This window comes from Lissotriton helveticus, chromosome 5_1 (assembly GCF_964261635.1).
Source record: "Lissotriton helveticus chromosome 5_1, aLisHel1.1, whole genome shotgun sequence".
Taxonomy (NCBI): Eukaryota; Metazoa; Chordata; class Amphibia; order Caudata; family Salamandridae; genus Lissotriton; species Lissotriton helveticus.
In genome coordinates this window covers 470,869,454-470,897,057 of record NC_136065.1, presented here as the reverse complement: position 1 = coordinate 470,897,057, position 27,604 = coordinate 470,869,454, and the positions used below count along the sequence as shown (strand labels likewise).

General features: G+C 46.4%; 1 protein-coding gene across 5 annotated transcripts in view; it reads left to right on the top strand.

Annotated features, from left to right (window-relative positions):
- PAOX (polyamine oxidase) overlaps positions 1–27,604 on the top strand; it is a 691,001-nt gene that overhangs the window by 170,134 nt on the left and 493,263 nt on the right. For all 5 annotated transcript variants that reach the window (XM_078642766.1, XM_078642765.1, XM_078642763.1 and 2 more), the window contains exon 3: positions 3,010–3,499. In XM_078642766.1, coding sequence (XP_078498892.1) covers positions 3,010–3,499 — 490 coding nt within the window. The remainder of the gene's footprint in view (positions 1–3,009; positions 3,500–27,604) is intronic.

Sequence of the window (27,604 nt, the reverse complement as noted above, 5' to 3'; positions counted from 1 at the left end):
AACTGGCACCAAGATTGCATGAGGTATATGCAGAATCGTTGGAGCTTGGGATTCTTCCAGACTCAATGAGGGAAGCCTTGATTATGACGCTACTAAAGCCCGATAAAGATGAAAAAGTATTAGACTCTTATAGGCCCCTTTCCCTAATAAATGCGGACGTAAAAATCTACGCTAAACTCATAGCTGACTGACTACAGCCCCTCCTCCCGATGGTGGCCCTACCGGACCAATCGGGATTCATACCGGGCCGCTCTACATCCCATAATCTTAGAATTATATTCTCAGTGCTACATTATCTCCACCCTACTGTACATGCTGTGGCCGTCTTCCTGGACGCCACAAAGGCGTTTGATTCTCTCGAGTGGCCATACTTGTTCCGCATACTAGAGCGCATGGGATTTAGTACGATGTTTATTACTCAAGTGAGACTGCTCTACACAAACCCAACGGCACGAGTGAGGGTAAACGGCATGATTTATGACTCATTCGTTGTCTCCCGGGGAACGAGATAGGGTTGTCCCCTGTCTCCTCTGCTCTTTGCTATCGCCATGGAACCGCTTGCAGCCAGAATAAGACAACACCACACGGCTTGTGGGATAGGCTTTAGTACACGCAGTCTATTAATCTCCCTATATGCGGATGATGTCACCCTATATGTCTTAAACCCTGCTGATAATCTTGACCCCCTGCTGCGTGAATTTGTGAAATTCAGTGGTTTGTCTGGAATATCTATAAATTGGGCTAAATCAGTAATCTTCCCTTTGACAGACAACACACCTGAGATGCAGTCTGAATTCCCGCTCCGCTGGGAGGCAGAAGAAGTCAAATATCTGGGAATATGGGTCAGTCGTGACCTCCAGGATATTTGGTCCTTAAACTTTGGGCGGGCCATCGACTGGCTAGAGAGCAAGGTGGCGATATGGGCGAAATTACCCCTCTCTATCGCGGGAAAGGTGGCCATATCAAAAATGGTGGTCCTACCTGAATTTCTTTATTTATTTGCAAACATCCCGATCCCGCTCACGAAACATTTCTTCAGTCGCCTGCGATCCCAGCTCCTCTCCCTGGTGTGGGCAGGTGGCCAAGCCAGGACTTCCTGGGATTTATTAACCTTACAGCTGAGACAGGGCGGACTAGGAGCTCCGGACATGCATCTATATGCACTATGTGCGCAAGCTCAATTCCTACATTTTTGGGCCTAGCCAACGCCATTCCAGCCACACGTGGCGGTGGAAATTGACTCGATAGCCTCTATTCCTTTGGGAGTGGCTCTGTACCAAACGCCCCAAGACCCACTATTGATGTTGACTCAGCTAACACCTTACAATGGGCGTGGCGTGAACTAAAACGTAGAGCTCACCTCCCACTGCTGTATGCACCTGCTATTCCATTAAGACACAATCCAATGCTACCTTGTCTGGAGGAGAGCGGAGGTGAAATATCATTAGGAGGCACCCAACTGCGCACATTCGCTGATATATACCCTGATGGGACATTCAGAGACCCGCAGGTGGTGGAGGAGAGTTCAGCTGCTCCGTTCAGGGAACTGTTCGCCTATCACAAATTGAGGGCAGCATGCAGGTCATTCTGGGAGGGTTTCCCTGATGAGCCCCCGACACTGCTTGCCCTCCAAAACGTACTAGCTCGGGCTTCCCCGAAAAAATTGGTGACTCGCCTATACACTAACCTGCAGGACCAAGCCCGATAATAAAGCCAACCTCCATTCAACTTTGGAATAGGTAACTGATCCCGCCACTAACTGATGTGCAATGGTCCTTCTGCTGTAAACAGCTTTTGGAACTCTCCCCTAACTATAAACTACGTTGTATACATTTTAAATTCTTACATAGATACTACCGCACCCCTATTAGCCTCCACCGCATGCATCTGAGAGAAGATGCTAAATGCTGGAGATGTGGCTTTGACGATGCTACCTTCTTGCATGGTGCCTGGAATTGTCCCCGGCTCACTGGTTATTGGCATGAAATCTTTGATGCGGTTAATCAAATAGTTGGGAGGTCTGATGATCCATCCCCGCACCTGGGTCTCCTGGGACTGGTGAATGACACTGAACCATCAAGACGCAAATTGCATGCACTTCTATTATTATATGCTAGATGACAGATTGCTGTCAGATGGGGTCGTCAGAAATTGCCTACATTTGTGGCTTGGTTGTCTGATGTTACCTAGGGACACACACAACTCGGTATTTATTGGGAGTTGATGCCTTCTGTGTCTAGACCCCGCGACATCTGGGAGCCGTTTATGCAATGGGCGCGAGGGAGGGCGGGCTCCCCTACACCTGACCACTCAGAGACTGGGGCTGAAAACAAGTGAAACCTAGTGGTTCACAAAATACACAACCTAAGTGAGAAAGTGGTGTACCTAGACTGTATTTTCACCAATATGTCATGTAAACTGAATACTTGTACTAGACATATAACCTTGTATTTTGAAATGCCAAGAACTTCTATACTCCCTGCATGAAGCTCCCTCTATGACGACTTGAAAACGATTATTCTTTGTATTGTTACTTCCATGTTGATGACTATGTAATCAGACACTTTGGAATGGGGACGGTTTAAATGCCTAGATTACTGTAATCTCATAGCTGTACTGACCGATATCTGTTTGGTTTGCACAATATCTATGATTAGTTCATTTCATATATATCACACTGTCATATGTTGATTGATGCTGTAACAACAGCTGCTATGCTCCTAATATGTCATATGCATTGTGTTTACTTTGAAAATTACTTTGAAAATGCTAATAAACAAAGTAAAAAAAAAAGAAAAAGTACAGTTGGAGGGTGGATGAAGGCCTAACATGACCCATCCAACTGTGGCTGTAACCAGAGGGCGTAGCATGAAATAAATAACTTAATTCCTACCAGCGTGGCTGCATCCTCTAGTACGAATACCTTGCCCCCAAAATACAACCCCCTGTTTAACCAATTGCATTGCTTTCATGCCGCCTTGTGTAACTCGGATTCTCCTTTTGTTTCAGGCAAGGGAGTGGTGGAGATCGGTGCTCATTGGATTCATGGTCCCTCAGATGGGAACCCTGTATTTCACGTGGCTTCCAGATATGGATTACTGCATGAGTCAGCGCTAACAGAAGAGAATAAACGTGTGGAGATGGGGGGGCACCAACCATTTCCCTCAGTCTCCTATTCAAGTTCGGGAAAGCTAATTGGAGTAGAATTATCGGAGACCGTGAGCAGCTTCTACTCCAAGATTTGGAACGAGGCACGGGAGTTCCTCCATGAGGATGTGCCCCTTTCGGTTAGTGTTGGGGAGTACCTGAAGAAAGAGATTGCACACCACTCCAGCGAGTGGGGAGATGATCTTTTAACCAAGCAACTGAAGCTGGCAATGCTTAACACGTTACTGAAGCTCGAGTGCTGTATTTCTGGCACTCATAGCATGAATGACGTGGCACTCAGACCATTTGGGGAGTACGAGTCGCTCCCAGGACTGGACTGTATCTTCACTGAGTAAGTGTTTTTGTCATACCTTAAAGGCTAGTTTATAGGATTTATAATATGGGAGACCTAGGAGGTCTCAGTAAAGTGTATGGTTAAATGCTTTATCTTGCAGTAGAAATCAGAACTGATGGGGCCAGCACACTTGGAAAACGTTGCGCAAAAGCTTTTGGGGTTCATATCACATGGAGTAACAGCAGAAGTAGTAAACATGAATGGTATCTGAATGTTATCTGATTTTGTGGGCCTTCTGAGCTGCTCTCATAGTTTCCTTTTTGATCCTAATTTCTCAGAGCATGCCAGTTGAAAGATCATACACACTGCATTGAGTTGCATTTTTACAGCATGCTCTATCGGTGTGTAGGTCCTATTGATCCTTTTTTACATCATCCTCTACTCTGTCATAACTCCCTACTAATCCGTGTTTCGCAGAATGCTATGAGGTTCTGTACTTTTTTTAATTACAATCCCTAGAGAGAACAAGCATTTGCAAGGCAATAGGCCTCGCATTTGCAAGACTTTAAGCTACTAGCATTGCAAATGACAATGCCTTTTATTTGTTTTAAAAACCAAAACATACATAAGACATTGTAATTTTCAATGCGAATAGCTCAAACTCGCGTACATGCAAGACCTATTGCATTGTAAATGCTTGTTGTCTTTTGAACCTTTTTTTCTCTCTCTCTCTGCCGAGGCTGCACCAGGTATTGCAGTACCTCCAGGAATGGTGCACTTCCTTACCCTTGGATAACAATGTTGTTTAAACAAAGAGAAGAAAACAAAAGTAGCGCTTCAAAGACAAACTCTGTAAAGTGGTGTTAATGTATGTGGTTGTGAGTAACACCTATCTGGCCACTTTGTGACCACTAAGGAGGAGGCGCGAGTCAGAGAAAGAAGGAAAGGCAATAAGTGGAAGAAAGAGAGGTGGGGGAAGCAGCTGGTAGCAGCAAAGCAGGCGACGTGAACACTTGTTTAAAGAAACACGAGAAAAAAAAGTAGCCATTCACTGGTAAACTGTTAAGTGTTGCTAATGTGTGTGGTTGTGAATACAAGCAATTTGACCACTTTACGACCACTGAGGAGGAGCGAGACAGAGAGAAGGAGAGGCAATACCTAGAAGAGTGAGAGAGGAGAGAGCGAGGGGGGGCACTGCTAGCGGCAAAGCAGAAGTGAACACCATTGTTTAAAGAAACATGATAAAAGGAAAGTAATAATTCATTGGAAGACTCTGTGAAGTGTCGCTAATGAATGTGGTTGTAAATATAATCAATCTGGCAGCTTTTTGTATTTTGACCCTTTTTTGTGTCTGGCCAAAGGCTGCACCGCGTATTACTGTCCCTTTAGTCTGAAGGTATGTTTATAGCATACTAGCTCACCCGTCGCGCTTTGCTGCGATCTCCGAAGAAAGGAATGTTGCTGCTGCTCAAAAAGATACGTATCTCTCCGACATCCTTGTTATTGATTTACTCTGCTTTGTTTATCTGATACATGTATATATGTAAATAGGATGTTATTTAGTATTAAGAGTTTCCTATGTTTTCTGGGATTGGCCTATATCTTCTGAATACCTCAGAATGGCCTTTTAAGGTGAAATTTAAACTGTTTTCTCTGGTTTGTGTACGCCTTCTAATGATACGTGTGTCTCACACTCGATATTGGCCCCTGTGTCTTTCACCCTAGACTACTTCCCCTCCGGTTCTATTTCGAATTGGATTAGGCCTCATCACATTTGGTATACTTTTGAACGCGAGCGCGAGAGCACAGCGCTTACACACTCATACCTTGCGCCCCCATCACGACTCAGGTTCATTCCCGTTCCCGCACCATCTCGCCAACACTCAGTCTCGACACAACAAAGACTGATTCGACATGTTTGGGCAGCTTCTCCGGCCCCCTCAACGCGCGTAGCTGCCCTCGAGGAGGGCCGGGTTACATTAGAGGAATTCACCTTCGGAGCGATTCTCGATGGTCGTTCGTTTGAGAAGAACGGGCTTTATCAGTTTGTATTCGAACAGCTTCTAATCTTGCTTTATTTAAAAAAACATTATGCCAGAAACCTTCACGGGAGTGTACTCAACAACTTCCCAACGTTTCATGGTGATCGGATGAATGGTGTGGTAATGCCTAAAGGACAAACAGACAGACAGACAGACAGACATACATTCATTTTTATATATATAGATTATGCATAAATAGTGGCCCGGGTCTTGTTTTCCACCACGAGTGTTGGGTGACATTGTAAACAAGATGAGATCGATAATAGATCTTGAATGAGGTAGAAACTGCTCGAGGCGGCTGTCTGTAGTGTGCCCGGACACCACAGTTGGAAAACCTCTGCATACTTATTTATTTATATCGCCAACCAGACCATCAGGTATAGCAGCGCTTCAGATAATAGAATTAAGAGACCTGAAAATAACAAGCTATAAAGTATATCAAAGAAACATGCAAAGTAACAGTTCATGTTCAGGAATATGCAGAGAGGTACGGTTTACATTTATCCGCGAGAAACTCTCTCTGCTGCACCCCCACTCTGAGAGGTCCCCATGTATGTGTACGCGTATTTGTGCATGTATGAGAGCAGACAAGGCAAGTATGTGAGAATGTGTGGGATAAAACAAAAGAAGAAGCAGCATCGGAAAATAGTTACTGGACTAAAATTAGCGAGATTTAATTAAAACCACCCGAATCTCGTTTTTGAAGTTTAAAAATTACAAAGATAAAAGAAAGATGTTTATTTTACTGGTAGTCTAACAAATCAATACCAGTGGGCCACCTGCACCCCGCTTAGTTTTAACTGAACCTGAGTTGCATTTCCTACATTTGCTCGAGAAGAACAGAACACATTGTTACTCAGTCAGGCGTGTTCTCAAAGCGTTGGTACTGCATCCTTTTTTAATAAGCAAATCAGGCTATTTACGTTTTGTTTTACGTAATCGCTATTATTCTCACATTTTGCAACAGTGTTTTTTAGTATTGTACAGTTTGCAACCAAAGTGCACTTTGCAGAAATTGCTGAACATGTTTATTAAATATTCACGGAGCTACCGGAAATACTAATGACCACTAGCACATCCAATTAGCGATCCAAAATTTTAAATTCAAACCTTGAACCTTTTCACGAGCAGTGTGATTGCCAGGGAAGTTGAGGTTGAATGAAATGGGGGCGGGGTGCACTGCGACTCCTTGGGAAGGTGAAACGTTCTGACAGCAGTGAGTGACAGGAGAGGAGCGTACCAGAGGCCCCAGCTGGGTGCAGCATCCAAAGTATGAACATGAGGGAGCGAACAGCATAGCAGAGTCACCAGGATCGGAAATTCAGCTTACGGAACCGGCACAGAAGGGAACGAATTAAAGAGAGCTTATTACCATCACGTCAGTCTTCCTCGTCACAGTCACAAAGGAGCACCCGTGTACCGGACACAGCATTTACCCATAATTTAAAAAGGTTCTCACCCAATATGGCCGCCTGACAGGATGTACCTGTCACCTGGCTTATAAGGGTTGGGACCAACACAAGAAACATCCTGTTTTTTTCTCTATGTTCCTACAGAACACCGATCATCTGAATAAGGACGGTAATCGTTTATCCGGTCTCGGTAATGTATGATTTACTGTTTTTCTGGGGTCTGCTCTAGCGTCCCTGTTTGTTTGCAGCCGCCGCTCCCCTCCTATTGTTGTAATGTTTGGATTGGGGCGGCGGTTTTGTTTGGCGTCGCTCCCGCGCTGAGCGATGGTGGCGGCTGCCTGTCCACTTTGCCCGGCATCTCTAAATGCTTTTGACCCCCACTGCCGCGCTGAGCATCTGGGGTGCGACAGTGCTGGGTTGGTGGCGTTTTCTGCCTACATGCGGTGCTTTTAACGCTCCTACGCTTGAGCGATCAGGTGCGTTTTTGTTTTACTGCCTCTTGGAGGCTGATTCGGTTTGGGCATCCTGTGGTGTGCGCTGTACTTCAGCGGTACTTGCGCCGGGCCATGCTCGTTTGTGTGGTTCTTCTGCCATTTCACTTTCTGTGCCCTTGTTTCCGGTGTCGGAACTGCCGTTCAGGTATTTAAACTCCCGGTTCGAGTCTCGGCTGCGCGGTGCCTTCACTCATGTGCGACCCACTGATTGCCTCCCAGTGAGGAGGGGCTCTTTATCTGTTGCAGCCAGAATGTGGGTGCCTGCCTATGCTGGGTGTCTTGTTGGTTCCCCGGCGGGCGGCTGTACTGCTTGGAGCGGGGACTGGGTTCTGGCTCTTTGGCTCGTGTCCTATGTATTGTGGTGAGCGTACTTGCTCTCCCAAATTCCCTTCTCTTTCGCTGCCTCTGGATCTGGCTTGGTGTTGGTACCGCATACTTGCGTGGCAGGCCATTGCTGGTTTTGCTTCCATTCAGTTTCTCTCCTGCTTGTGTTTCCCATTGTGATGAAGCTTTCTCACAGAACAAGGGTTTGCATCCTGCCAGTGAGGGAAGTGGATTCAGCCTAACGGCTGGAGCGTTTGTCCTCCCCCTGGTGAACTGGGTTCGAGTCGCGGCAACATCATCATCATTCTGTGATTCTGGGCAAGTAACTTACTCTACCCGTGACTTTGTATCCTATGTTGGTACGTTTTGCATATACGGTCTCTGTCTCTGTGTCGGATCTTGGGGACTTAATAATCGCCAGACTTGTGCCTTGCTTATCACTTTGTGCAGCACTCGTTCCCCGGACGGGGTGTCTTTAGGCTCCTTGTACGCTGTTTTGTACGTGTTTTGTCCTGTGGTTGCGATTCATAGTGTCCCATGGTGGTAAATGTTCATGCAGTTCTTTATGATGCATGTTTCACAGCAGGCTTTGCCTCGTTGTGTCACCGTGGCTTTGTGGTTATGGTCTCTGACTCTCCCCCTTGGTTTTGTGTTCGCTCCCTGGTGCTTCAGTGATGGTGGCTTCATTACTGCGAGTCCCTTTGGTCCTGAGTTTTTGGTCCACGGATTCCGTTTGCCTCTCTCAGTATGGTGGCACTGTGGACTAATGCATCCACTGTAGGGCCCTGTGTTCGACCTAGTGGTCACTGGTTCTAGGCCCGGCGGGTCCACTCAGCCTTTCATCCTTCTGAGGTCAATATAATGTGTTCCATTGAGTTGGGTTACAATATTCATCTGTTATTTGGCTCCTTGAGGCCCTTTGGTGTTACGTGCGCTTTGCAAATACATGTTGTGTTAGACGGCACTTGGCCCCACGGAGCTCTTTCTCGTTGGTTCATAGGGCATCTGGTGTCACAGGCTCATGCGGGCGTGCCATTGGTCATCCCCCTTTTTTGTGTGGGGTGCCTCCCAGCCCTTTCGGGGGTGTGGTTGTGGCCGTGGCACCCCTTCTGTGCCGTCTCCCGGCTTTTGCTTTCTGGTGCTGCCCTTCCCGATTCCTCTGCTACATCCTGCCTCTCTCACGGTGGGCGGCCGGATTGGTTCCCACACCTTCTCCTGCTCCTGGGTCCTTAGCCTGGTGGTAGTTGGTTCTTTTTGCCGGTGTTGGGTCTGGGTTGCTGCACTCTATGTTTCAGAGTTTCGGGCCCGTCAGGGGTCTCTGCCCTTTCTTGGGTCTCTTGGCTGTGGTCTTCTATTTGCTTCCGGGCATGTTGGTGTGTTGCAGTGGCTCCTGCCTCTTGTTTCCTCTGGGGCCCTTCTGGCTTCTTGGCCCTTTGGTGTCTACTGCCGTACGACCCTGTGAATACCTGCTCTCGTCTGTTCTCGGAAGTCTTCTTGGTCGGACCTGGTTTGTTCCTGGATGTGTGCGGGCTGGGTTATACCTGGTGCTGTGGGCTGCCTGTGCATCCTCTCTTTTGGAGGTGTTGCGGTGCTTGCCCTGGGTCAGCTCCTCCTTTTTGTATCCTCCCCCTTTGGGTTGCCCTCTGTCCCTCTGGTGTTGCCTTAGGCCTTGGTTCCCCTGGGGGGCCTACTGCGTGCTCCTAGGGTGCTTGGTTCCCTAAGAGGCTGTCGCTCTTTGGTGAGTCTTGTGCCTCTGGTCGTATCGGCTCTCGCTGGACACAGGTTTGGATCCTGCCACTGCTACACCCTTCCCTGTCGACTGGTTGCTTCTTCTTAGTCTTCCTTTTGTCCTGGTGGTTGTGGCGTTGATGTGGCTTGGCCTGGACGTCTACTCCCTTCTCATGCCCTTCTGTTCTTTCGGCTCAGGGTTCTTGGTTCCCCATGATACGCTGGGTGTCCTCGTCTTGGGTGGTGCTGGCTGCTGTATTCGCTGCTCCTGTGCACTTTGACCGTCTCCTGACAACGTGTGGAGTTCTTTCTTTGCCAGGGTGGATGGATGGGCGAGCGGTTCGGCTGGCTCATCTTCTCCTTCTTCGGTTTCTCTTCGGGGTCCTGGCAGGGTGATTCAGGTGGCCCTGGTTGGTTCTCTTGCATCCCCTGAGGTTTCTCTTCTGCCATGGTTTCCGCTATTCTTCCTTGCGTGGGGTGTTGGTGCTTTGGTGCCTGCCGGCCTTGGTGTCCCCTCTTCCTTCCTGGTGGTTGCCTCTCTGTAGTGGTTCCCGCAGTACCCGTCTACGCTTCGCTCCGTTTTCCTTTCCTGTTTCCTCTGGCGCTCAGCCGGTTGGCGTTGGGGGTTTGGGGGTTGATGGTGGTGATGGTGTGGTCTAGTGTTTAGGGTCACAGTCCTTCCTCCACAGATTATGTGTTCCTATTCTGGTGTTTCCCTGGTTTGTAGTTCCCGGTCAATGGTTAAGGCACTGTTGCAACCGCGACGCAGTAGCTCTATGGTGCGTCATGTGTCTCTGGTAGCTCTGGCTCCCACTACACTAGGGTTCAATTCCTGCCACTGCTTTCGGAGTTTCTCATTGTGGTACATGTTTGTTCTCCCCAGTATTTACAGATGTGCTGTACCTTTGGGGTCTGCGGCCGTCACTAGCGGTTTTCTACTTTGGGGGGTTTCTCCCTGTTGCCTGTGAGAGCGTTCTGTGCTTGAGTTCCCTCAGAGCAGCTTGTGCTTCTCTGCCCTCCGCTGCCGGTGGTCCGCCTTGGCGGCTATTGGGGGCTTTCTCTAGTCTCCCTTGAGTCTTTGGCTTCCTGCCTTCTGCACAGTTATATTTTTCTCCTGCGACGGCCTGTCATTGCTTCGCCTGTTCCCCCCTGGGGATCTTCCTTTGGTCCTTTATGCTTGCATTCTGGTCCTTCCGTTTTGGCGACGTTGGTGGTGCTTGTCGTTTGCTTGTTATCCTCTTCTTGTGTTTCTTCTCTGCCTGCCTGGGCCTTTGTCCTGACCGGCCCCTCTTCTCCTACCTGTCCTAGGCTGCCCCTCTTCAGGGTGGGGATACAGCTTCGTTCCCTGGTTTGCCTTGGCCTCTGGTGATCTGCCTTGGGTTACGGCCTGGCCTCCTTTTGCCTGGTGGACTTTTTCTTGTCACCCTTGGGGTTGCCCGGAGGCGCGGTCGTCCTATGAAGGCCTCTGTTCCCGTTGGGTTTGGTCCGCTTCTCTTTGGCCTTCCTGCTTCCGGGGTTCTCTCTTCCCCGGGTTATTCTGGGTCAATTCCACTCCGTGTGTGCTTCTTTCAAGGGGCCTCCTTCTCCCATTTTTGTTTGCGGATGGGAGTGGTCCTTCTGGGGATTTTTGTCTCCGCCGTCCTTGCGGCTGTTCACTGGTTGTGCTTGTCAGCATTGTATTTTCCTTGGCATCCTGGGTGTCTGTTTCTTTGTTCATCCGCGCTTGGGTATACTCTCCTTTGTGACTGTGACGAGGAAAACGGACAAGGATGGTAATGACTCAGTTACTTACCTGTAATGTTCATTATTCCGAGTCATAGTCTTCCTCGTCACAGTCATGTTCCCTCCCGCCCTTGGTGGTGGGGGGGACGAACAAATTTGTTGTCTTTTCTTTGGTTTCTGCTTTTGTATTTCAGGATGTTTCTTGTGTTGGTCCCACCTTTATAGGCCAGGTGACAGGCACTTCTTGTCAAGCGACAATATTTGGTGAGGACCTTTTTAATTTATGAGTAAATGCTGTGTCTGGAACACGAGGTGCTCCTTCGTGACTGTGACGAGGAAGACTGACTCGGAGTAATGAACATTAATGGTAAGTAACCGAGTCATTACTGACTGTAGCAGGTCGGATTCAAAGCCCGGCTTCGCCACCTCAGAACATTGTGTGATCCTAGACAAACTAGCGCGCTATGCTGCTGCCCGGACTGTGAATTTCTACCCAGGGCAAAGCCGGTGGAAGCCTGGCAGCACGGTGATCCTCAGCCAATCCGGATGTGAATGGGCATTAAAGCGTCTGCCCAATCTTTAGAAACAGTATTTCATTACATGTAGGAATAGGATAAACATGCCGCCCCTGTCCTGGCTACGGAAACGCTGCTGAAGTCTGACAAACCTGATGCTGCCCCGTGCTTGGAGAGGGTAGGGCGAGTCTTCATACTTTTATTGATAATGCGTGACTTTATAACATTAAGAAACCTCTATCAGTTAATGCACTGCAGGGTATGTGTTTATAAAAAGAGAAATAGCCAAACCTATTAAGCACGGCGCGCATAAAACTATGTATTTCTGTACGATGCCCTTAACTGCTGGCAGCGTAAAAGAACAATTAACCAGCAGCTCAAGAGGAGTGGTGGGGGCGGGCACAGGAATGCATCTGCTGCGCTGCGCGCTGCTGCTCGCTCCCGCAAGCAAAACCCTGTGGGAGTGAACCTTTTAAAAAGAGGTGGGACATTCGCCCGCCTTTAGCCATTTGCAGGCAACAATAACTAAATGACACAGGTAACAGCCAACCCAATGCGTTGGGGGGGGGGGGGGGAGTGTATGCACAAAAAAGAAAGGAGTCCGTGCAGACCCCCTCCTGGAGCCACTAATGGCCCTGGGGACTGCCACCACACAGGGCTGGTTTCTGCTATGTCCCAGGGTGCCCACCCCCGAGAAATAGCTGTTTGCCTTTGCTTGGCGGGAGCTACCGGCTCCCACCAAGCTAAAGCAAACACTCTGGTTCCAGATGGCGGGAGCTGTCAAACTGCTCCTGCTTGCTAGAAGCGGAGGTTTCATCTCTTTCCCTGCTCGCAGACATGCAGTCAGGGAAAGAGCTGAAAAAATTACTCTTGCACACAGGGAGATGCATTTCCATTAGATCCCGGTGTGCAATAGCAATGCTAGCTCCCGCACGAGGCAGGAAGCAGGCTGAGATTGCGGGGGGGCCTTGAGGCTCCCTCAGTGGTCCCATTGCATACTGGGTGCCCTGGGTAGGCTCCAGGGCATCCAGGGAAACATGGGTTGGCCCTGGTAGATGGGATCCCTGGGGCTGGAATCGGCCCGGAGAGGGGGGCTGTGCAGCCCGCCCTCCCCCATTAAGTTGTGGCTGGGGGAGATTGGAGCTGTTCTGGACCAGATTTCAATTTCACAGAAATTAAACCTGAAAAGGAAGCAATTACGAAGGTAAACATAGCAGGTACCCCTGTTAGAAGCTCCACTCATATGAGTCTAAATCCTGGGCTTGGCGAAGGCAAAGCAGGTGTGATTTTGCAGCAATTCCATTTTGAAAAACTATCTGAAACATTGATCTATTAGAGCGCAATCTATATGTGACTGTGATCAGTGGGTTATTTCTTATTCTCTCCTGTGAAAGCAGAGTCCATTGTTCTCAATTTAAATTGCTAGGAGAATGCAAATGTGGAAATCACTTGGATGCTTCCCTATTTGGCCCCGCCCACCTTGGAAGTATCCAAAGATCTTCCTGCCTTTTGTCAGGATGATGGACAGCTCAACAAGCGCCCTCCCCAGGGTGTTACCCCCGATTTTTGTGACGAGTTCTTCATGCTGAGGAATATGAGGACATCTCTACCAAACAAAGCACTTACTTTATATAGTTAAGACGAAGGACCCTTGTTTGGTGGCAATGTATGTCTTTGTTGTCTCCTCTATAGGAGGATTCAAGTTATCACATATTTCTGAATAAAGACGCACCATGAACAATCACATTGTCAAAACGCACACAAGGTCACTGGTGACATTCCCTTGTACTCCATTACGCAGTTGTAGTGTAGAATGCATACTGGACATTTATCCAAGTGGGTAGCATTTAGTAGTTAACCAGTAGAAACAACTCCATTTGGGTAGATATTTTGTGCAGAACTGTAGACTCTTGTTAGATAAAAGGGCAGGTGCGGTTCCTTTGCGGTCAAGTCACTCTTACAGGCACTGACACACCCACACCCACACCCACACAGACTCTCACACACCAACTCAGACACTAATTCAGACACTCTTTAGAGATGTCATCAGTGATGTCACTGATCATGTCATGAGTGATGTAATAATTGAGGTCATAAGCAGTGCATTGTGGGGGCGTAAGTTATAGTTAGCTCCGCTAACTAGAACTGCTGAATTTCACTGGTTTTGTACGAGTCAAATGTCCCTGTAACCTTTGTTTTTTTCAGTGAATTTTTACGTTTTTAAAAAAAATTTGATTTCCTAACTATAACTTCCCTTTAACCTTTGGTTTTGTTAGTAAATGTGTGTGTGCGTGTGTTTTGATGTATATTGAACTTCATTTTTGCTGGTTTTAGGACTCTGGGCACTTTACCACTGTTGACCAGTGCTAAAGTGTTCTATGTATAAAGTCTGATAGTACTTGAATACTCCATGATTGGCTTATTTGTTTTACTAGTACGTCCATAGTACAATGTACCGTGTGGGCCCAGGGCCTGTAAGTCAAATGTTACAAGTGGGCCTGCAGCACTGATTGTGCCACCCACATGCATAGCCCCACAAACATGTCTCAGACCTGCAATTGTAGAGCCTGTGTGGGCAGTTTTGAACTGCCATGTCGACCTGGCAAGTTCACCCACTTGCCAGGCCCCAACCTTCTCTTTTATTACATGTAAGGCACCTAAGGTAGGCCTAAGAGGGCAGGGTGCAAATGTATTTAAAAGATAGTACATGTATGTTGGTGTTTCACATGTCCTGGTAATGAAAAATGGCTTAATTTGTTTTAAGGCCTATCTCTACCTTAATGTAGCATTGGAGCTACCTTGTAACATTTTTACAAGTGTATCTTCTAAATGAGGGTTGATAGAAAATTGAAGTTTGGTGTCTCTGGACTCTTAATTAAAAACAGAACTTTTAGTGAAGTTGGATTTTAAATAGCAGGTTTGAAAATGCCACATTTAGAAAGTTGGCAATTTCTTGCTTAACCATTCTGCGCCTCTGCCTGCCCTTAAAATACACGTTTGGATTGGATGACAGTTGGTCTTTGTTAATTCACTCTAGACAGTCGCACACAAAGGGAGCTGAGGTGTTCCCTGCATATCCTGATGGCCCATCACGAGGCTGATGGATCTTCTGAGATAGAGTGGTGAGAGAAGTTGACACTGACACCTGAATAGGCCTGTGCCTGTCCGCACAAAAAGCAACCTCCACCCCCTGTAGTCTGTCTGGAGCCAGTGCCATGAAGGGCAGGGATTTTCTTTGAAGTTTGCAAACTTCAAAGGCCAAATTGGATATTTTACTATACCTCTGACACCATATACTCGTAACACTTCTTGATTGAGGACATTCTACCAGAAAGATGAGCTGTGTTGCTGTCAGGAGGGACTGCCACTTTGCTGTTTGCTTTGATATGCTGACCTGCAGCTTGCTGCTTCTGTCCTGGAAGTGAAAGTGTTGTATTTAAGGTATTATCAGTATGATTAAGTAGGCAACCCATAGCCTAGCAACTGCTGCTGGGTTATGAAATAGCATGTGGAATGTACATTGTTGGAGTGGGTTGGAATATTGTACTGGCGGTTGATGCAGGAGCTGTTAGCTGGATCTTGACCGGGGTGGGGTTCTACCACAAAACGAATATTTGTGCAGTGTGGTCCTTCAGTGGCAACAATGATGGAATGCACCCTTTCCCTGGACCAACCCTAACTTATCGGGAGGACTGGAAGCCGTATCATGAAGCCGTCAACCTATGGTTCATTGATCATCTGTTTCTCCGGTACGAATGAGTTACCACGCTCAAATGTGAGATGGTGCCTGGTGGGCAAGTCTAGCAGCATCTGTCAAGATAAAAGAAGGAAGTTCTGGAGGGGAGCATGTTTATTTGGCAAAGTACAACAGCATATTGGAGCGTGAGCATTTAACAACATGAATGCGTTTGTTGTATTGTTACTTTAAGCATTGCTAGGCAACTAGCAATGTTTCATGTTGGAATTGTTATTGTGCAAAATGTACTGTTATGGGTCACTTGAGAGACCGGTGCAGGACAGCTGGAAGGAAGATTAACTGCTCTAGACAATAAACTTGTACAAACACTGTCTGCCTTGGTGTAATTGTACATAAGAAATTGGCGACGATAGTCTGGAGCAGAACGTATGTTATTACGGAACTCGACTACCTGAAAAGAAAAAAATATATATTTCAAAGGTTTTTTTGAACTGAGAAGTTGAATAATTCTTTATTCATTGACGGAATTCTGTTGCCTTCCAACTGGATATATATTGCCCAGAAAAGGAATTACCCTTTGATTCATTATATGGGTATCAAGGATTATCGCTGTAACCTTTAACTCGCATTCTTCAACTCGTCGGACTTGCCACTCAAAGTACTACGTGAGTAATTGTGGTTGAAGTGACGTATGGTGAGGAGCGAGGTGAATTATTATTTTTTTGTTAAAAAAAAAAGAAAAGAGAGATTAGGAAGTAAGAAGGAGTGGAATTCACAAGTATTTACTGTCAACTCGTAACTGTCATCTCCTGCGGGCTGCTCGAGCTATTCCGTCGCGCACTGTGGAACGCTCGGTGATCTCCGCTGGAGCTTGCCTTCTAGGCTTCTTCTTCCTCTTCGGTGTGGAACGTCATCAAGCATGATGCGTCACGATGCGCAAGGTCAAAGGAGTGTGACCTTTACGTGATGCGTACGTGCAGCCGTCTTGTGGCTTACACCGGTGTTTGTTTTGCAGCGTAGTATTGCAGACAGCTGATCCACATTTGCATTTCGTTTCAACGCAAATGGAATGATCTCTCATTAAGAAAAAAATATAGAAGGTACAATTTAACTATTGTTTTCTTTAACTTCGTAATTGTTCTTTGCAACATGGACGATTTTCAGAGGTTTTTTTTCTTCATTCTGAGTGAGTTATCTACGTTATTGTACTGTTCATTCATTCTAAGGGAGTCATTGCAAGTCCTCCGGTTCTTCTGAATTATAATTTACAAACAAACTGATAATTTTGTCGATTTTCTTCATTGTGAATTACCTTGTGAACTTTGACTGGAATTTCACCAATGACTACTCAACATTTTTCAATCTCTACTCCCCACGCATTCTGGACATCGGGCGCTGAGCCAATCCTTAAGTGTAGTGAGTGGAAGGATTACTTTTTGAACTATATAGAGACTATTGATGAGTCTGGAAAAATGCATCCAGCTCAAAAGAAATGGATTCTTTTGCATTCTCTTGGACCTTATGGGTTAAACGTTTATAACCAGATGTCTGAAAACTGTTGTTGTTGGTGACACTAATGTTTTCCTTACAGCTTTGAAAGACCTTGATACTTACTTTGCTCCAAAGGTATGCATTGGAATCATTACGTATAAATTCGTTCAACTTAAAGCAATTAGCAGGAGAAACTGTCGATCAATATGTCTCTGATTAAAAAAAATTGGCCATGGATTGTAAGTTTGGGAACCATTTTGATGATTTTATTCGCGACCAGATAGTCATGCATTCTAACAACCAGCCTATACAAGATCGGTTGTGGATTAATGGCCACACTCCCTTGGAGGCAATTATTAGTATTGCTCGCAAGGGTGAAATGTCTGGTAGGTGTGCTAAGGAACTAATGGACAGAGCAATAATCCAACAAAAACAATATAAACAACAAAACAAATCTAACGCTGGTAATAGGTTCAATCAATCAATCAATCATGGACATTTGTATAGCGCGCTACTCACCTGGTAGGGTCTCAAGGCGCTGGGGGGGAGGGGTCCGCTACTGCTCAAAGAGCCAGGTCTTGAGGAGCTTCCTGAAGGAAAGGTGATCCTGGGTCAGCCGGAGGTGGATGGGGAGGGAGTTCCATGTCTTGGCTGCCAGGTAGGAGAAGGATCTTCCCCCAGCGGTGGCTTTGCGAATGCGTGGTACGGCGGCGAGGGCGAGGCTGGTCGATCATAGCTGGCGGGTGGGCGCGTAGAAGGTCAGGCGGTTGTTGAGGTACTTGGAGCCCAGGTCGTGGAGGGCCTTGTGTGCGTGGGTGAGGAGCCTGAACGTGATCCTCTTGCTGACGGGGAGCCAGTGCAGGTCTCTCAGGTGGCTGGAGATGTGGTTGTGTCGGGGGATGTCCAAGACAAGTCGTGCGGAGGCGTCCTGGATGCGCTGGAGTCTTTTCTGAAGTTTGGCTGTGGTTCCGGCGTAGAGGGTGTTTCTGTAGTCCAGTCAGCTAGTGACGAGTGCCTGGGTGACCGTCTTCCTGGTTTCGGTGGGGATCCATCAGAAGATCTTACGGAGCATGCGCAGGGTGTAGAAGCATGATGATGAGACGGCGTTGACTTGTCTGGTCATCGAGAGGGAGGAGACCTGGATGAAGCCCAGGTTGCGTGCGTGGTCCGTTGGCTTGGGAGTGGTACCCTTGGCAGGGGCCACCAGGAGTCGTCCCAGGCGGAGGGCGAAGATGCTAGGGTGAGGACTTCCGTCTTGTCTGAGTTCAGTTTCAGGCGGCTGTTCTTCATCCACTCGGCGACGTCTTTCATCCCTTCGTGCAGGCTGGTTCTGGCGGTGTCGCTGGTGAGGGAGAGGATCAGCTGGGTGTCGTCGGCGTAGAAGATGATGTTGAGGTTGTGTTTGCGTGCGATGGCTGCGAGAGGGCTCATGTAGACGTTGAAGAGGGTTGGGCTGAGTGATGATCCTTGTGGTACGCCGCAGATGACTTTGGTGGCTTCGGATCTGAACGGGGGGAGGCGGACTCTCTGGGTTCTTCCGGCGAGGAACGAGATGATCCACTCCAGTGCCTTCTCTTGGACTCAGATGTTGCTGAGGCGCTGCACTAGGGTGCGGTGGCAGACAGTGTCGAACGCTGCAGAGAGGTCCAGGAGGATGAGGGCCGCTGTTTCCCCGTTGTCGAGCAGGGATCTGATGTCGTCAGTGGCTGCGATGAGGGCGGTCTCGGTGCTGTGGTTGGCTCGGAAACCGGACTGCGAGGGGTCGAGGGATCCGTTCGTCTCGAGGAAGGCGGCAAGCTGTCTGTTGACGGTCTTCTCGATGACTTTGGCAGGAAATGGGAGGAGCGAGATGGGGCGGTAGTTCTTGAGGTCGGTGGGGTCTGCTGTTGGTTTCTTCAGGAGGGCGCTGAGCTCGGCGTGCTTCCAGATCTCCGGGAAGGTGGCGGTGTTGAAGGAGGTGTTGATGATGTCCCGGAGTTGGGGTGCGATGATGGAGTCGACCTTGTTGAAGACGTGGTGAGGGCAGGGGTCGGTTGGTGATCCGGAGTGGATGGTGTTCATCATGCGGGTGGTGTCTTCGGTGCTGACCGGGGTCCAGGCGCAGAGGGTGGTGGTGGGGGGCGCTGGTTCGGTGGTAGGGTGCGTGGTAGGTGCGCCAAAGCTGTTGTGTATATCGGCGATCTTGCGTGGAAGAATGAGGCGAGAGAGTCGCTGAGGTCTTGCGAGGGGGTGATGTCGTTGTTTCCGGCGCTGGGGTTGGAGAATTCTTTGACGATGCTGAAGAGTTCCTTGCTGTTGTGGGCATTGTTGTCCAGTCGTTCTGTGAATGCTGTCTTCTTGGTGGTGCGGATCAGCTGGTGGGGTTTGCGGGTGGCGTGCTTGAGGGCAGTCATGTTGTCTGTGGTCTAGTCGTGGCGCCAGGCTTTCTCGAGGGTGCGGCAGTTCTTCTTGAAGTTCTTGAGTTCGTCGGTGAACCAGGAGGCTTTCTTGCTGCCAGGTCTGTTGGGAGGGTTCTTCAGTGGTGCGAGATCATTTGCGCAGTTGGTGAGCCACTGTGTGAGGTTGCTGTCTGCTTCGTTGGGGTCCGTTGTGCTGGCGGTAGGGTTCTGGCGGAGGGAGGTGGTGAGCTGCTCGGTGGTGATCTTGCTCCAGCTCCTGCGAGGAATTTGTTGCGGGTGGTGGTGGGTCGTTGTTCTTCTGAAGCTGAAGTGGATGCAGTTGTGGTCAGTCCAGTGAAGTCCGGGTTGAGAGGCTGAAGGAGATGTACTTGCTGGAGGAGAAGACGGGGTCAAGCGTGTGGCCGGCGTAGTGGGTGGGGTGTTCACCAGTTGCTTGAGTCCGAGGTTGGCGAGGTTGTCCAGCAGGGTGGTGGTGTTGCTCTCCTTGTTGTTCTCCAGGTGGAAGTTGAGGTCCCCATGGAGGATGTAGTCAGCGGAGGGGAGGGCCTACGGGCTGATGCAGTCTGCGATGTCTTCGCTGAATTGTGTGCGTGGTCCCGCGGGTCTGTAAATGAGGGTGCCTCTGAGGGTGTTGTATACAAAAGAAGGGAGGAGAGATCTGTTTGATCTAGAGGGCAAGATTACCACTCGGGACAAGTGGAAGGTCCAGCCGCAGCATGCGCCCTCAGGTAATATCTGTTACAAACGAAAGGACTGGGCTGTTCCTGGGGTATGTGTGCAGGTCACTGGGGTGTGGATATGAAATGGTGGTTAAATGGTAACCTACCAGTGGGTATCCATTTTGTTGGATATACTGGCCTCACACACCTTTGCAGGTGTCATGCTTCATCATAGGCATTGCTCCTCATTGGGTAGGCGGTGCAATTCCCAACGGGCAACACCTCAAAGAGGGGCTCTTTGGCGGAGATCTTTTTATCCAACTGCCCATGGGTGAAGTGTGGGTGAGGGGCCAGAGTGTTGTAGACGGAAATGTGAATTAAAATGAAGCAAGGGTACCGGAAGTAACTTTATTCAGGTGGTCCCACGCCTCAACTAAAAACAGTAGTTAGTCTGGGAGGTCTGGAAAGTAATTTTTTCCGCGCTCAAGACTATACTAACAAGTGTAGATAGTGGTCGACATGTTTCTCGCTAGGGGTGCATTCACCAGCGATTCATCAGGACCTATCAAAAAGTACTCGCAGTCTACAATTTAGCTGATCTATCTAGGTATCAGTGTTATATTCATAATTGGGAATGAAGTACCTGCATATACATTGTTCCTTGCCTGAATTTGGAGACAAGGAAAACACAACACAACAGGCGGCAGAGAGGCACAGAACCGGATGAAAACTGGGGCACGACGATCAGACAATGAACACAAGATTGGTCACAAAAGCAGAAAAAAACACAGCCAAGGGGCACCTGAGCCCAGGGGGCAGCGGCGAACAGGCGTCAGCAGCAGGGGGAACCGGTGCACTCAGGAGAAGCCACGCTGCGGGTGGAGCGACCGGCTCTGACCAGGTCAGGTCAGATGTTATAGGTGCGATAGTAAAGATCATCTGGCCCACAGCAAAGCTTGTCCAGCCTTGAAGAGTAAATGTTCCAATTGTGGTATTGTAGGCCATTACATGAAGGTTTGTAATAGGGAAAAAGCTGGTGTAAAATGTGTACTAGAAGAAGATGTGCCTGATGAGTATGACAGAAACTCCGATGATAATGACATGGGTAATGTTTTAAATTTATCTGAAAAGTTAGTACTCAACATTGATGACAAGGTGATTATGAACAAACCTGAGTGCTTATTAAATATTGGTGGGGTGGAAACAACATTTTTTGCAGACTCAGGTTCACCGTACACTATTTAACGAAGATTTATGGAATAAGAAGTTTGTGCACAAAGTTGGTGATGCCTTAATTGAAGCTTACATTCATCCTCGGGGGTATTCTGGGGAAAAGATTGACATGCTTGGTTACAGGTGGTTCACATTTAAATTTAAGGAAGGTCAGCCAGGGCTAAGTTGTACGTTGCAAAAAAAGGTCCACCAGTACTTGGATGGTTAGACCAAGGTAAACTTCATATTGTGCTTGATCCTAATAGTGAAGATCAAGTCAAGGTAATTGATGACGGAACAAAAGTGGCTGACACAATGTCTACATTGTTTCCAGAAGTTTTTAATACGGTTCTAGGCAAGTTAAAACATTTTGAGCATCGCATTATTTTAAACGAGAATTCTAATCCTAAAATCCACAAGTGTAGGAATATTCCAATTTTACTTAGAGAGGAGGTAACTAATGAGTTGAACAAATTAGTAGCATCTGATGTCATTGAACCGATTAATAGTTCAGAATGGATTTCTCTATTAGTTGTTGCTCGCCGTAGCAACGGAAACATTTGTTTGTGTGTCGACCTTCGCCACCTCAATGAAAACATTGTAATAGATCGTTTTCCATTACCAAAGATTAATGAGATGGTGAGCAGTCTAAAAGGTGCTAAGGTTTTTTCAACGGTCGATTTGTCTTCTGCTTATCACCAAATACCTTTAGCAGAAGAGTCTAGGAAACTCACAGCATTTATCACCCCTATTGGTTGTTTCCAATTTAAAAGAATGCCCTTCGGGTTGGCATCTGCTGCCGCGGTCTTTCAAAGACTTATGTTTAATTTATTTAATAAGACCATCAGCACCAGGTCCTTTCAGGACGACATTCTCGTGTTTGGTGACCTAAGTGTGTGATTAACATCTTAAAAACTAATGGGCTTACTTTGAAGTTGTCTAAGTGAAAATTTTCTGAGGAGAAAGTTTCTTACCTAACACATGAAATAGGTGTAGAAGATGTCAAGCCCAAGGCTTCCTTAATTAATGCCATCAAAGAAACTCCTGTTCCAGGTAATAAAGATGAGTTAAGATCCTTTTTAGGACTAGTCGAATACTGCTCAAAGTTTATTCCTAATTTTGCTTCAAAATGTTTTAATATGAAAACAACTATTGAAATGTAAAGTCAAATTTGTGTGGTCACAAACGTGTCAAGACGAATTCTCGAGTCTCACCTCAATTATTGACAAAGGTCATGCGTTAGAGGGTTTTGACCCAAATTTGGACAGTTATATGTCCTCTGATGCAAGTGGAAAAGGACTTGGAACTGTTTTATTTCAAAAAGATGTCAATGGTAAAGAAGTGATTATTTCATTTGCTTCTAGAGCATTAACACCTGCTGAGACCAGATACCCCGCGATAGAAAGGGAAGCCTTAGCCTGTGCTTGGGCTCTCAATCACTTTAGGGCATTTGTTTGGGGGGAAACCTGTCACTATATATTGTGACCATAAGCCCTTGGTCAAACTTTTGACAACGGAAGGTACTGTGAATGCTTCAGCAAGGATTGCTAGATTGTTGATGCGCATGCAAGATTTTATTCATTAGGGGGTGTATCTTCCTGGTAAGGACAATCTTTTAGCCGAATGTTTATCCAAGTTGCCCGTTAATTTGGAAGAGTGTGAGGATGATACCTACGATGACTTCCAAATAGCCTTTGTTCAGGTGGTTGTGTGGTGAGCAAAGAGGAATGGTTATCAGAATGCAAGAAGGATGTTGTTCTTGAACGTGTAATTAAGTGCATTCATAACAATTGGTCTGACTATTTGAAGAGTGATGAGGAATTAAAACCATTTTGGGAGGTTCGATCTCAGTTGAGCGTGGAAAATAATACAGTTTTCAGAGGTGAAAGGATTGGTCCACCATGTGGATTACGCAACGTTATTGTTCAGTTATGTCATGATGGCCATTTTGGCATTGTACGTACAAAAAGTGTGGTTAGAGACCTGTTTTGGTGGCCCGGAGTGGATAAAGCGGTGGAAAGGTACGTAAGGAACTGCATTAATTGTTCTTCGGCGGACAAAACATTGAGAACCTTACGTCCTCCTATGTTGTAGTATGTACCACCTCTATGTCCGTGGGATTCCGTTGCAATTGATTTGTTTGGACCTGTTGGTAATGATTAAAAGTACATTATTGATTTAATGGATCTTTTCTCTAAGTGACCTGTCGTGGAGGTGGTTAAAACTATTGACACTTCTGCGGTCTTAAGTTTTTTGGATAGAACATTTGTATCTGAAGGATTACCTAGAACCATTTTAAGCGATAATGGTGTTCAATGTTTATCTAATGCTGCTAAGAGTTATTTCAAGAAGGTAGGTGTTTATCATAGAACTTCTTCATTATGCAATCCTAGCGGAAATGGTGCAGTTGAGAGGTTTAATCGAGTTATTAAGGGCGTTATTCAGTCAACGTGTAATTCTAGGATTGATTGGTCCTCATGTAAAAACGTAACTTGTGCTATGTAAAGCGCTCTGATACCTGATTCGGTTCAGGTCTAGTTCGCGCTATATAAAACTCTACAAAATTAAAAAAAAAAAAAAAAAAATTGGGGAACTCAACTTTTCAAAGCTGTTTGGGCTTATAGGGTGACAAATAATGAGTACACTGATCTTTCACCCTTTGTAATGATGAGAGGACGTAAACCCAGATCCAAATTACTATCCGATTTGGTGTTATGACTCCACTGTATGTCAATGGTCACCTTCGGTAGTTCGAGAAAAATTAATTGAACATCACGCGAAAGTTAAGGTCTAAAGTGATAATAAGTGTGGAGCCAAGGATGTAAAGGTAGAGGTTGGTGATTAGGTCCGCATTAAGAAACCTGGTAAGGTAAAAAAAGGTGAGAGACATTTTTTTGAGCCTGACGAAGTGATGGAGGTACTGAATAATGCTGTCAGAGTAAGGAGTGGTCAAGTATGGAACATGCACAGCCTTGCTTTAACTTCCAAATTGTGTTTAGATGCTAATCCACAAATTAGAACCCCTGTCAGCTTTCAGTGGTTAGATGAGGATTTGAATGACATGGTTCCTTCGCCATCTTTAATTCATTCTCAAGATGGAGTAGTTGGACATGAAGGTTGTGTGACTGAGAATGGTGTGAATCCTTCTTCATCTTCAGCTCATTCACCAGATGGTGTAGAGGGTGGTGGTGTCCTTGAAAGTGAAGAGTTTAATTCATCAAGCTCTGGTACTACGGATCGTAGTGGAAGTAGATTCACAAGACCTCCTAAATGGTTAGAAGATTATGTAGTAGAAGGAATCCGATCTCAGACTTCACTGTGACAGTTATATGTATTGTAATTATATTTTAATTGGTTTTTTAATTAATTTTTATTGTTTCTTATTATAAGATTGGGGAAGTGTTGTGTTACTTTAAGCATTGCTAGGCAACTAGCAATGTTCCATGTTGGAATTGTTATTGTGCAAAATGTACTGTTACGGTTCACTTGAGAGACCGGTGCAGGACAGCTGGAAGGAAAATTAACTGCTCCAGACAGTAAACTTGTACAAACACTGTCTGCCTTGGTGTATTTGTACATAAGAGTGTTGCATGTGAAAGGCAATGTGGCACTTGAAGTCATGTTGTGGTGAGTCAGTGCGTGAAGGGCTGCTTGTATTGTCATATGCTAGCCAGCGCGTCATTGGCCAAAGTAGCAGAACCCGTGGAGGCAGGCGGTGTGAGGGCTGGAGTGCAAGAGGCAGCCGGTGCTGGAAGAAGGAAGCGTTTGTGCTGCAGCGAGTGTGTGCACAAGGCTTGCGAAGTTTAAGCAAGCACAAGGAATGGTGACATGCAGACCTCAAGAGAAGTTGGCGTGTCCAGAGTGTGTTGGCAGTGATCCAGCGGTCAGGGACTGACAAATTTCTGTCATCTGGACCCAATTTAATGCCTAATCATCCGTTTCACGCTGGGTGAGTTTAAACCAAACTTGCCAATTTGTTCATCCTCTTTATCGTTCTTAGCGATGAATCTTTATTTAGTTAATTAGGGATTGGCAAAATAATATCAGAATTCACTATATAATAATCTTTTCATATAACTAAATCAATGACACTAATAATGCCAAACTATTTTTGAGAGTTTAAAATGTTTTATTTAAATAAATGTGAATTGCTCCTCAAGTACAATACAGCTCGAATCATAGGTCGTCACACAAAAGAAACATTTGCATATATACATCAATAGTACATCTCAAATGACTGCACAATGAGTGAGTGGATAGGCATAGAGACAAAAGAATATAGACATTTGCATATAAATGTATGCAAATTCAGAATATCATACTAACCAATCTCGCAAGGTTTCTAGAAATCTGAAAAGCTACCCTCTGGCCATGAGAGCAAGCTAGGCACCTCAGGAAGAGTTGAGGAGCAAAGTCAAAGAGTCACGTTCAGCAGAACAACAGCCAGCCCATAGAATTAGGAAACAGCACCGCAGCTCTCTTGCAGCTCTTTTGCAAAGTTAGGAAAACACGCACTAAAGCCCACCCTGTTACTACTAGTAGTTATACTCTAAATTCACTAAAGGTCCATGCCTCATTGTGTGGTTTCACATGGATTTATAACATTTCTTTGGTCCAAAACAGGGGGTGTTCAGTCACACCACTTTCAACGTGTCCCATTGTTCTAACTTCGCACACTGTAATCACTTACAACAGAGGAAACTCTAGTATCAGGCTCCATGTTTTGTACGTCTCTCCATCTCACTCAAGATGTCCTCATGCTCCGCTCGGCAAGGAAGTTCCATTCTTTTTATCTTTTTTACCTCTACGCCTAATCTTGGCCATCATCAGGAACGTGCGAAGGACAGATCAGTTTCTTTCTCCATTCCACAATTCTAATATGCCATGTTTATTCTAAAAAGACTCTCTGGCCTTTTATGTAGGGCAGTAGAATATACTTCTCGGATGAACAAATACAAGTATTATTTATCATTTTATTAAACTACTTATTAAACGCTCTTTAAATGCTTTCACTTGCTGTTTCTTTTCTTACACACTGCTTATTATTTTCTAACTGTTAGTGAAAAATAATCTTTCATTTATTTATTAATGTTTGCATTAATCATATGCATTGGCAGCCTACTCTAACACTCCCAGCATGCGCTTGCGCAGTTTTGATCTTTCCCCTTTTAATCTTGCACGGTTAGTTTCACACCATTTGTTTAGTAATGAAAAATTTCCTAGCTAACGTAACGGAAAGTTTCAATTCTATTAAGGACTCCGAGGCGAGGATTATGCCTTCTTTCTCCACTTTAATGCATAGCAGCTAAGATATACAATAGACTACATGTCCCATGGAACAACGGGAACATGTAGTCAAACAAGAAACACCTGGTAACAACCAATCATAGGTCCAACACTAATGTCCAATCAGGGCCCAGGCAGCCCAACATAGTCCTTCAACAGTGTCCTCTCCTCCTCTTTTTGAGCGCGTAGACAGCCACTCTCCACTGTTCAGGTGTCTTGTTTGTTGGAATCCGAGCCTGAGGGTAAGAGGAAACACATTACCAGAGGAAGCACTGGGTAAATGAAGCAAATCAAGCACAACGCAGTAGAAGAACACTTGTAAGCATCAGACTTAACTTTATTACCTACTGACATACGGGGAGGGGTCTCCTCCAGGAAGCCAGGGCGGGATAATCCTCGCCCGAGTTCTTAATAGAATTGAAACTTTCCGTTACGTTAGCTAGGAAATTTTTCATTCTATGTCAGGACTGGAGGCGAGGATTATGCTTGTTCAAAGCTTGCCCACAACCAAATGAGCCATATTCAAGACCGGTTTGAAATAAAACCGCTTGAATGTGATATCTGAAGACCAGTCCGCCACGTTGAGAATATCCTCTAGACGCGCCCCAAGACTAAAGGCCTTCAAAGCCACTGCACCCCTTGTGGAGTGTGCTCCAAATTGGCTAAGGTTGATGCCAGCTTCCTGCATCACCCAACACACCCACCTGGCAATGGTGGGTGAGGAAACTGCCTTAAAGGGCTTCCGCAATGAAATGAGGAGTTGTCTTTCGCCAGGAGGGCGAAGCTCCTCCGTCATCTCCTCATAGGCTTTCAGGCAACGAACTACACAGAGCTTCGGGGAATCAGGAAACTGAGGGTATGAATTGGATCTAGTATGGCACTTAGTGCATCTGAGCAAAGTAAACTTTACTCCCTCCGGAGTAAAAATCCTGCCAGAGATATCCAGGGCTCGCACATCTGACACCCGTCTACTAGAAATCAGGCACAGGAGCATGGTCAATTTCGCTGACAACTCTTTCCTGGAGAGGTATCTATTGTGCTGCCAGGATAAAAACAGGTTAAGGACCTGATTAACATCCCAAAGGGCGAAATAACGCGGCTCTAGAGGAAGGGAGAGGTGAATACCGCTCAACAATCGGCAAACCAAAGGGTGCTCACCCACTGGAGCCCCATCAACAGGC